The following is an 11,265-nucleotide window of genomic DNA, read 5'->3' on the forward strand; positions in this document are numbered from 1 at the left end:
TGAAAAACAGTATGGAGGTTCCTCAAAAAATTAGAAGTAGGACTACCACATGATCCCACAATCAATCCCCTTTTGGGTATTTATCCAAAAGAATTGAAATCAGGATCTGCATTCCTATGTTTACTGAAGCATTATTCACAGCCTAAGTGTCTATAAATGGATGAATGCATAAAGAAATTGTGGTATATGCACACAAATGGACTATTATACAGCCATAAAAAAGAAGGAAATTCTGTCACATGCTACCACAGTAACAAACCTTGAGCATATGTGCTAACTAAAATAAACCAATCACGGAAGAACAAATAACTGCATGATTCCACTTATATGGGTTGTATAAAATAGTCAAATCATCAAAGCAGAGAGTAGAATGGTGGTTGCCAGAGACTGGTGGAAATGTGGAAAGGAGAGTTTCTGTTGAACAGATATAGAGTTTCAGTCATGAAAGATGAAAAAGTTCTAGAGATCTTCCTGTGCAACATTTTATTATACTTTTAGCTAACAACACTGTATTGTATCCTTAAAAGTTTGAGGGTAAATTTCATGTAATGTGTTTTTATCACAACAAAAAAATAAAGCAGGCTAAGAAAACAAAGGAAGAACATCTTTCAAGAAGAGGGATGTGGCAAACCACATCAAATGCTACTGAAAAGTCAAATAAGATCATAGAAAATTAATCATCACGTTTGGCAAAGTATATATTATTGGCAACCTTGATAAGAACAATGTTAATGTAGTGGTGGGGAAACAATGAGATTCATATGAAATAGGGAGAGAAAGAGAAATAGCAGCCTCAAGACTGAAGACAGAGGAGGTATTTTTATAGGTATCAGAAAAATAGTATAGAAGAAGGGAGAAAGGTTTTTTGTTGTTGTTTTTTTGTTTTGTTTTTTTTTTAGAGAGGAGCATTATTAATATATGCTGCGTGCTGACTGGAATGATCCTGTAGAGGTAGATAAAAATGATGATGTAAGAGATAGAGCGGATAAATTCAAGAGTAAACTTTGAAGAGATTTGAGCATATGGGATCCAGAACACAAGTGGAGAAGCTGAGATTAGGTAGGAGCAGGGCCATGTCTTCCTCTTATCTAAAAGAAATGCAGAGTATACAGACATAGATATAGATGCATTGGTGGGTTCAATAGTGGGAAACTCAAGTTCTTGTCTGTTTGCATCTATTATAAAATCAGTTTAGATGAGGTGGGAAGGAGGTATTGAATTCAGAAACAAGAAGAGGTATGAAATTGCCATTTCAGATAATAGGAAAATGAATTTACTAAGGAAGTATAGGAAGTCTCTCTGGCTGTATCAAATGCCCACTGAAATTCACGTTCAGAAATTTCTAGTGGAGTATAGTCATCCAGACTATGTATTTTTTCTCTAACAATGTTTATCCACTGAAGTTTTCTGGGTTTGGAATAGGTGGAAAGTTGTGTTTAACTGAGTTGACATTTTTTGGGTAAGTAGAACAGGGATGAGTGAGGCAAGAGCATTAAGGTCATTTCAAAAGGTGTGACTCTAGTACTAGCCAAGGAGTTTGGCCCAATAAGAAGAGAAATAAGGACATGATGGGGTGATGAAGACTAAACAAAACTTCACATTCTGCAGCATTCCCCTCTACTAACATTCAAGGCAGAAGCTTTACATCCCCCTGACTACCTTTTTTCTTGAAAAGGGCTCAGAGTAGGTCATGGCAGGAATGTGTTTAGGGCTAACTCTATACTAAGACAGCTGTGGTCATCCTCCCCCTCCTCTTCTTCCTCCTCCATATAGCAACAAGGGTATGTGGCCTGAGAATGCATTGAGATAAGTTCCTATTTGCCCAGCAGGACTCCGTCAAGTGCATCTTTCTTTGCACCACCCAACAAGCCAGAGAGGGCCTCCAGGAAAGTTTATCAGGAAACTAAGATTACCATTTATCATAGTCCATGTTCCTTTGCGAAGTAAACGCTTTTTAAGTGAAGTGGGGAACAAAATTATCATTTATAATGTTAATTAATGATAAATATGACTGCTTCAAAAAATTTAACTTGGAGAAAGAATTCTATGTAAAACATAATATTAGCTGACATTTAAGATAGAATGTTGTAAAAGCTATCCACTCCCAGGATCTGTAATGGAATATAGAAACATAAAAAGAGCACTTCTAACTAATCCATGGACCATCTGTTTCAGTACCTGATCTCCGGAGGTGACTAATCATGGCTGCTTCTCAAGAATGTTTAACAATCTCCTCTTGCCCTTCTCTTACCGACCTATCCTCCTCTCTTAATAGAGCATAATAGAAGCATACGGTGCTGTAGAAAGCTCCTGGCAACAGAATTCTATCTGAACCATGGTAAAGTTTTTCTCTCACTTTTCCCTTTCTGTAGGAATATACGATTTAGGTATCTTTCTGGTCTCCATTCTTCTGAGACTGATCCTAACCCTACCCAAACCAGAAAAGATAAGAGGAATATAAAAGCTTCTCAAGGACATTAAATCCCGTGACCATGTCTAGGAGATCCTCTAGTGCGTAGGAGTTCCTAGAAGTTCCTTGAGTGGCATGTTCTTTGGTTTCCAAAAACTATTACTTATGGGTGAGAATCAACCTAAATGATTGTAATAGTCAAATTTTCCAGAAAGCAGAGCTTACCCCTACAAGCAACAAGAATTAAAATATGTATGTGTGTGATTCAACCTTTTCTTAAAAGTCAGTGCACATCAATTAGTCTACTAATATGTTTTAATACAATGGAGCCTTAGAGATTACTTTAGGTATGTCAGATTATTTGGCTTTATTTACATTATCCCAGGCTACTCAGTGGAAAAAATATAAACTCTTGCAGTTTTCCTACTTTTGACCTGTTTGGAGAAATGTTTAGGTCTTACCTACCAGAGGTGGTCTACTTATAGGAGAAACCAAGACACTGCCTGAAAAAGAAATTATCTTAAGAGCAAGTTGATACACACACGTGTGTGCACAGACACACATACACACACACACATGCACAAAGTGAACTAAAATTGAAAATAATGCAGAGTGTAGAACAAAATATATCACATATATTGTCCTCTGCCCAGCCCTCATAAACTCATATCTGAGTCCTAGGCAAGGGGGCAATAACGAAAAATCAATATAAACCAAGCAAAAATGATGCAATGTTTTGGCAGTGCCAGCACTCACAGCTTCAGCAGTGATGTCAGACAGAATCAGCAGCAGTAAAAGTTTATATCAGCAGCTTCCACAATGGCAGACCCAGCTTTGGGAGCCTTTGATTCTTGTTAGACATTAACATTCTCAATGTTGGGCCTCTGCAGACACAACACAAGATGGGGCTACTAGCAGCAGTGATGTTTGGGCATAAAACTATGGAAGCACAGTTTCTCTATATATCAAAGAAGCAAAGATGACAACTGCACAAAGCGCCCCAAAATAGGAAAGAAGGAAAATGGCAGATACCACATGGTAGCCCAAAGAATTGGCTTGTCGATCTTACCCAAAGGATTGCCTTATAGACCATACTTAAGAATCCATCTAGAGATTTCTAGGACTACTTGGAAATCCATTAGAAGATATTTGAGAGGAGTTGAAACTGTCAGTTATTATGAATCTGATTTTATTTGGGGCTGGTAAGGTTTAGAGAACACAACTTGTTGTGTTGGTGCATCTCATTTGTTATTCTTCCCTCACAAATATTCCCTATTGTTATTGTGGATATATGGCACTCAACAGTCTTCCTCCTCTTTGCAATTTATTCTTTCTATTCAGATTGGATGTGATTGGAATTAAATTAAAAAAATAAACTCTAAGGAAGGGTATAAGAAATTTTTATGTGAATAAAGTATATAAGCCATAACATAAACACTATGGTATCCATGTTAGCAATTTGAGGACACTGTGTGTGTGTGTGTGTGTGTGTGTATAATGTTTAACTATTTTAGAACATTTATTCTTTCAAAGAACTAAAATTCAAACTAATGGGTTATAGCCACTTTTGTGCACATTTTTATTCCATGTAAACTATGCTTCAAATGAATGAGGTATGGCATGCAAATACTAACGAAACAGATCATTTCATTTCTATCAAAAACTAATTTACTTTTTACCTTTGCTTTTGATGACTTTCTGATGCTGAAAATTACTACATCTTACATTACTTCATAATGTCGCTTTGACTCAAGAGCAATATTTGAAAAGTTCTAGCTTATAGTTAAATTAAATCAACCAGCAACTTAACAAATATGCCAAAAGTAGCTGGGCCTGTGTATGACAAAGAATGAGTGCAAATGGACAAAGAACCAGTATAGGGCTGTCTCCTAAATTGGTATTAGCAAGCACTAGCATCACCAGATGGGCTGACATTAAGTGCTGTTGATGGCTGATAACAAGAAGCAGCAGGACTTTAAGGAAATGAGGGGAAATGTTTTACATTTATCACAGTGACTTAATTTGAACACTTAAGTAGCAATTAAATCATGCTTATTGCTCAAGGTGCATGATGACCTGTCATGTCAGTTATTAAAAATGTTCCCAACTTGGGCCATTAGCCTTGAGTCAAATATGAGGTTCTGGCATTAAGCCTGAATGTTAAGTTGTACTCTCATGGATAGTCTGTATGGCCCAATAGAAAGTGCCTAATAGGAAGACATACATTTAAATTTGGTTCTGCCACTTACATAAAGGTCCGCCTTGGAGATACACTAAGGGGGACCTCATGTACACTTTAAATGTGTATATAAATCACCTAGTGATCTTGTTCAAATGTAGATTGTGAATAAATAAATCTGAGAAGTGGGGTCTGAGATGCTGCCTTTCTACCAAGCTCCCATGTACGCTGATGCTACTGGCCCTCGGACCAACTTTGAGCATCAAGGCCTTAGAAGATTATTGATAGATCATGTAAAAAGTACATGTGTGCAAATGAAAACACTTTGTAGATGGTAAAGTAGCATATATTAATATATCACTTTACATTGATTAACAATAGATGGGGATTCAAGCCAGCAAGAAAATGTCCAATAGAACAAATTATGTTTCAGATATCCTTCAATTTTTCCTTTATAGCAAAATAGAAAACAAAACTGGGAATTGGAGGGGTAACATAAGAGGTATATTCATGCTAAACAATTTTGTTGCTTTCTGATGGCCTTGAAAGATTAACTTCCATATAACTACCCTGAATAAAAAGATGGAAAAAATGTTTTTTTTTAAGAAGTTTGTACAATTAGACTCAGTCCCATATTTGTCCTACAGATCGGCTGATTCCAATTAAAACAGAAATAGTAAATGACAAAAAGGAGAAAGAAAACTGTGGGCTCCAAAAACACTGGTGACAAGAAAGAATCACTGCAAACAAAGAAATTAAAAACTAATATAAGCAGACATAAGAAGAGAGAAATCGAAGCTGTATGAACACCTAGTTTCCCTTAGCGAAACTTTTCTTTTTCATTGGCGTTACCATTTTCTAAAGGAAATGAACAGAATTCACGGGTTTAATCAATGATTCATAAAGCATTTCTGTGTTCCTTATCCAAAGTCCAATCAACAGCTCCCTGTCAAAGAAAACATAGATTCTCTCTCTGAGGTTCCAGTCCCACAACATTTTGGCCAATTTTTCATTATTGCATGGTCAGTTTGTGACAGTATGTGAAGATTTTTATCATGTATTAGAAAATACATAGCAGGCCCCTTTGTATGGGATAAACCCCTCACAGTCTTTTAGATTTTGGACAGACCCAGATTGTCAAACACTTTGCTTGCCCCCATGATGGATCTCTTTATAACCACGATTATAGTTAGAACTCTGCTTCCAAATATTTATCAGACTCACCTTTACCCGAATTTTATACTTTCTCTTCCTGGTTCTGTCTCTGTTTACCCTCTCTCACCTGCTTGTGGTGAGAGAAAACATCACGCACGCAAAATCCAAAATGCCATTGTTAAACAAATACGTATGAATGAGAACTTAGCTTAGTGGCCTCAGAGACAGGAAGAAATGATAAACAAGATTGAAATCTGAGTAACTGTCAATGTGTTCTGGCAGTACTATTCCTTTGAAAAATAGATTGAATGTGAAACTATTAATACCAATTACTAACTTAATTCCTCAGCCCAGTCGATATCAAATCATGAGGCCATTTAAATGCAAAACAGCCACTGAGCGAGACCAGTTCTGAAATCATTCAAGAAACAGATACTTGAAAAATATTTATAGACACCAGAACTGCGCTCATAGTGGAGAATATGACACACCTGCAGATTGTTCTTTGCTCCAGCCCTGGGTAATCTGGGTCAGCTGCCCCAGGTGGGTGGCCTCATAATTAGGCAGCTCTTCACTCTCCAGTTGCTTCACCTGAGAAAACCCGAGCCTTTGAGGATGACTGAGCAGCAGTTCCCCTCCATAGAAACACTTGTGTGATACACCAGGAGTGGTTTTAAATGGTGGAGATAATTACTTAATTCGAGCTGTAGCGACTGGCCAAGTAAACATGTAGCAGCCAGGAAGCTATTAGCATGATTTTAAGGCAATTATTCCATTAGTGTTTAATAGTCTCCAATTAGTCTTCTCTGACTATCAAAGTTTGAATGTCTTTTTTTCCTCCAAAAACTCTCAGGGCTGAATAGTGCAAAAAAGTACCAAACCTTTTTTAAAACCTGGTTTTATATGTATGGATCTACCAAACCTACTAATTTACAGAAACAAGAGGGTATTAAGGAGTATAGATTTGGTGAAATATATTGTGTTTATTTTTTTCTCAGAAGGATTGGGGATCCACTTTGAGTATAATAGTAAAAGGAGTGGAGAGAGCAATGGAAATTCCCACGGCAGCCTAATGCTATCATCTTTATGTCTTTACTCTTAAAATCACCAGAATATTATCAAAGTCTCTGACCTCAGCCTTTCACTTTGTTCCGGGAGGAGAAAAGGGAAATTGCCCTGTTCCTGCTAATGCCTAGTTCCTTGTCTCCTCACTCTGGTTAGTACTTGTTGCTGCTGAATCATCCAGATAAAAATCCCAAAGCCTTTCTCTCCAAAATTCCTAGGAGATTTTCCGTAAGGTCCAGATTAGAGGTCAGATTTCTGAACTGATAGTAGGTCATTTGTCTTCACTGAGCTTCAGTGTTTTCATCTATGAAATGGAGATAATAATGCCAGCACCGCCTGCTTCACGGGGTTTTTGGAAGGAGTATGTGAGCTGGTGAATGTAACGGGGCTTTGAAAAGTGAAGTATTAAAGAAACTTAAGGTAGATTCAAAATGGTATCATGCCATCTCTCAGAATTAGCTAAGCAAACTTAGGATTTTAACCCTACTAGAGAGTCACCTATCAGAAGGCTGCCATCACAGTTCTTTCCCTCTTACTTTCTATAGGTATCAAAACATTCAGGTGAGACCATGTGAAAGTAACTCTCTAAAAACCAAATAAGAATAAAGGAAGAAAAACGATGAGAATGGCTGTGAAAGTGAGAGTGGAGTTATGCCAACAAAGTTGTGTACTTTCTGCTCGCTCCTTGAAAAGAGCAATCTCTAGGCTCACACAGGTAGGGTGAATGCAGCCTGGAGAAGCTGGGGTGTTCTTTTCCTTGGAGATCCCTGAGTTCTTGGGAAGCTATCTGTTGAAGACAGGACAAAAGGAGACAACCCTTTTTGTGGAGGAGGCTTACAGGGCAGTCTGTGCCTGTCATTGCCACCAAACAACCACTTGACTAACAACCATTGATTTGAGTTACTGATCAATTACAATGCTGTTAGTTGGAGCCTCTAGAGATTTTCAAGAGACCCCTTCCTTCCCGTTTTGTTTTTGTCTTGTTATTTATTACATTTTCACCTAGTAGCTGAGAGGGGGCACTGGATGGGGCAGATCAGAGGAGGTAGACCAGAAGGTTGAAGTTAATAGAGCTCAGTTCAGAGCCGGGAGAGGACCACCCACGACTAATTGTTCTCCAGCGGGGTACTGGAACGATCAGGTGTATGCTCCCTGAGCCCAAGTGCAGAGCCAAATTGGTAACGAAGTATGGCCGTGTCCCCAGCTGTCATTGTCGTAAACTGTCCTGAAACGACCCTCCCTCCTGGATACCTGAACGAGGGGCTGCTACGCTCTCCCGCCCCAGAAAGCTGCCCAGTCCTCTGGTCCAAGTCGCGCGCGCCATGCTGAAGCTTCTTGATCCCTCCTGTCTCTTCCTTGCTTTGTCCACACTTCCTTCCTTCTAGGCTGTCTGGACACCAGCTCAATCACCTTTTCCCTACCATTTGTCAGTTAATCCCACCCCTCCACCACGGCTCACGCAGGTTTTCCTGCCCGGCTTCTGTCCCAAGCAGCAAACGCACGGTTCACAAAGGTTTGCTTTTCTGACCCGGGCGATATTCGCTGCTAACACGCACTTGGACCAGACTCTGGACGGTGGCTACTCGGCCAGGCCCTCCGGGGCCACGCCGCTCAGGAAACTGTGCCCTCTGCCCGTGCCCCCCTTCAGCTCCCTGTCAAGGGCAGTTATCATGCTGCCGCCGGTCCCTGAACTTTCATCACTCTTCGGGAAGCGCTTTGTCTCTTTAAAGGAGAGTGGGGACGAATATTAATGACTCTAACCGAGAATCTACCAAATCCGCTCAATTCCGAGCCGGGGATGGACTCAGAGGTCCACGCGCTGGAGCCGATCCCCTAGGACACAGGCTCGCGCTCACCGCACACGATCACCCCCCAGACCCAGCAATTGCTCCCACCCCCAAAATCTGCAGGGAACACCATGGCAGGGGGGCACCAGGCGTCACACGGGAGCCCAGCGTCCCCCTGCCCCAGTCCTGCGCATACAGCCTGCTTCAGAAGCCCAGGAGAAAAGCAGTCACCTTGACTCCTGGCGCCTGGGTTCCTAGAGGTTTGACAAACGCCAGGAAGCCCAAGGCGACCAGGCACACGCTCGCCTGGCCCGTGACCCACCCCTGAGGAAGACTTTCCCTCCCGCGGACATCGCGGCAAGTTATCACTTAGTGGCAGATAAAGCAGGGCGGGGCAGGCGGAGCGGGCGCCTCTGCGCGCCTACCTGGGATGGCTAAATTGGTGAGGGGGATGCTGTGGATGCTCTCCGGCAGAGTTGCCATCCAGTCGGCGAATTTCAGTTCGTTTTTCCCCTGAGACGAGGCCATCGTGCCGGTCGGCGTGCAGCGCGCTGGTCCCCGCACTGCTCGGGCAGGTTGCAGGCTGCTGCCGCTAATCCAGTGTTTGCTCCAGCCCGGCTAGAGTTTACACGCCGCTCTGCGCCACACCCACAGGATGGCGCAGACACATGCTAATTTTAATAATTATTCAAAACACCCCATGCTCCCTTAGTGCCTCCACCAGACTCCGCCGGAGCTTTTGTTCCTGACGTCCGTGCTCAGCTCTCCTCTCCGCTCTACCCTCCCTCCCCAACTCCCTCCTCCCGTCTTATCCTTCCTAGGCGTCTTTGCCTTTCCTCGCCATGCTGCAGTTTTCCTTGGCTGCTGCTGCTTTTATTTTTTTAACTGTTTTGCCCATGGTCTTACTCAGTCCTCTGGTGTGACTTCCTGATCCTGTTTGTATGAAAGACCGTCTTGCGGTTGCACCTAAAATCCTAGTAGACTTCGGGATGTTATTGCCTCCTGAGCAGCTGACTCTCATGCCGGCTTTCAGGACTTTTCATCCTTACCAAATAGCTTTCCTTTTTGTAAGTTACAACAGGTTATCCCTTTTCTCAGCGGTAGCCCACAGCCCTGCTTATAACAAAATGGTGGTCTTTATTCACCACTTTGCCTCATTTTTTTTAATAGCTGATAAGGGTGGTGTCAGTATAAGGCACAGTTAAGTTCTAGGCGGTTCCTACTTAATCCTGGGTACCCTGTTCCAGACATTTCAAATCAAGAAGCACTGTGCTTCCTTCATTTTCCAGATCATGAGAAGTCTATGTTATTTCTATGGAGAAAGCTTCCTCTGTCCTGCCAGTTTCATGACACTAAGGGTAAGACTGAAGCCTTATGCTGGAAGAAAATCACCACATCTCCCAGTGACATGCTGTAATTATTGCCAGTAGCATTTGGTGGAATGTATTTGGCACCATTCAAAGTGATCTATGTGACTGTCTGGATTTTCATTCCTTGGCAGACTAGAGAGATGTGCCTCTCTCAAGAGAAATCACTCATTGAGCCTCTAAAGAACTGTCTGGGTCTACCTGCTCTCAGATAAGAAAAAGGAGAGAGATCAAGTCTTACAAATGTGTTGAGATCAGGGGTGGCCTGAGTAGGGATGTGGACAGTCAGACATGGACTGAAAGTGTGCTGGGCCTTTGCAACCCAGAGAATGGAGATGCAGTCAAGGTATTTCTGTTCTTTCATCCCAGTGGTGTGTAAATCCTTCCTTTTCTAAAGGAAATCCTATTAGATTGGGGAAATGAAAATCAAGGTAGGAGAGAAAGCTATGAAACATAAGAACAATCGTTTCAGTTTGTTAAACCCACATAATGCCACATAGCATTAAAAAAGAAGAAAAAAACCTGAACCTAGCTTATTTTGTACAAAGATTCTGAGCCCCAAAAATATGCACCCCCAAATGAGGAGCACTATGGGAAAGGCAGAGAGAGGAAAGATAATCCCTTATCCTTGGGATCAAATTTTCCATCCCCCCTACCACCATAGAATCAATTAATAGGTTTAAGAGGATATGGTACAGTTATCTTTAGGGATGAGAAAGAGATGTACTGGAATTTTTTTCTCCAAGTAAATCTTAACATTCACGCTAGCACAATAGAACCCACATATAGTTTTAACTAGGATGAAAATTTACCTCACTATAGGATTCTTGGTCAAGAGACCTACAAACATCACCCTTCTGGCTAATGCTTGTGCTCTCAGGGCATCACTGCAGGGCAGATCTGGCGGTCAGCTGCTCTGTCTTTGAGTAGTTCAGGCACGTCCTCTAGTCTCTGGCAGCCCTAGTTTTCTCCATTATAAAATGGTGGTAATAACTCAGATTTGTGGTGAAGCATCTGGGAAAGAGTGTATGTATGTTTATTAAAATAACAGGATATGTGTACTTACCTCTCCTTGTCGTTTCTATTCTTATAAAGTATTTTTTTCAATAGAATAAAACAATTATGGAATCTGGGCAATATTTTTAATAAGATACACTTTTAAAAACATGCCCTGTTAGAGTATGTTGGCCTTATGGGTCCCTAAAAGTTTACAAAGTATTTTATAAAAGTGAAACCACCTTAAACACTGAGGAAAGTTCCCTCTGTAAAGAATCATATACTACGTTTTGGTAAAACAAACAA

The 11,265-nt window shown here is 41.1% G+C and overlaps 1 protein-coding gene across 1 annotated transcript in view; it reads right to left on the reverse strand.

The window, feature by feature from the left end:
• PLCXD3 (phosphatidylinositol-specific phospholipase C, X domain containing 3) overlaps window positions 1-9,239 on the reverse strand; it is a 216,562-nt gene extending 207,323 nt beyond the window's left edge. Inside the window, exon 1 of the mRNA XM_012649830.1 lies at window positions 9,022-9,239. Within this exon, the coding sequence (XP_012505284.1) occupies window positions 9,022-9,124 (103 nt within the window). The 5' untranslated portion in view covers window positions 9,125-9,239. The remainder of the gene's footprint in view (window positions 1-9,021) is intronic.
• Between the last annotated feature and the right edge of the window lie 2,026 nt (window positions 9,240-11,265).

This window comes from Propithecus coquereli, unplaced genomic scaffold (assembly GCF_000956105.1).
Source record: "Propithecus coquereli isolate 6110/MARCELLA unplaced genomic scaffold, Pcoq_1.0 Scaffold110, whole genome shotgun sequence".
Lineage (NCBI taxonomy): Eukaryota > Metazoa > Chordata > Mammalia > Primates > Indriidae > Propithecus > Propithecus coquereli.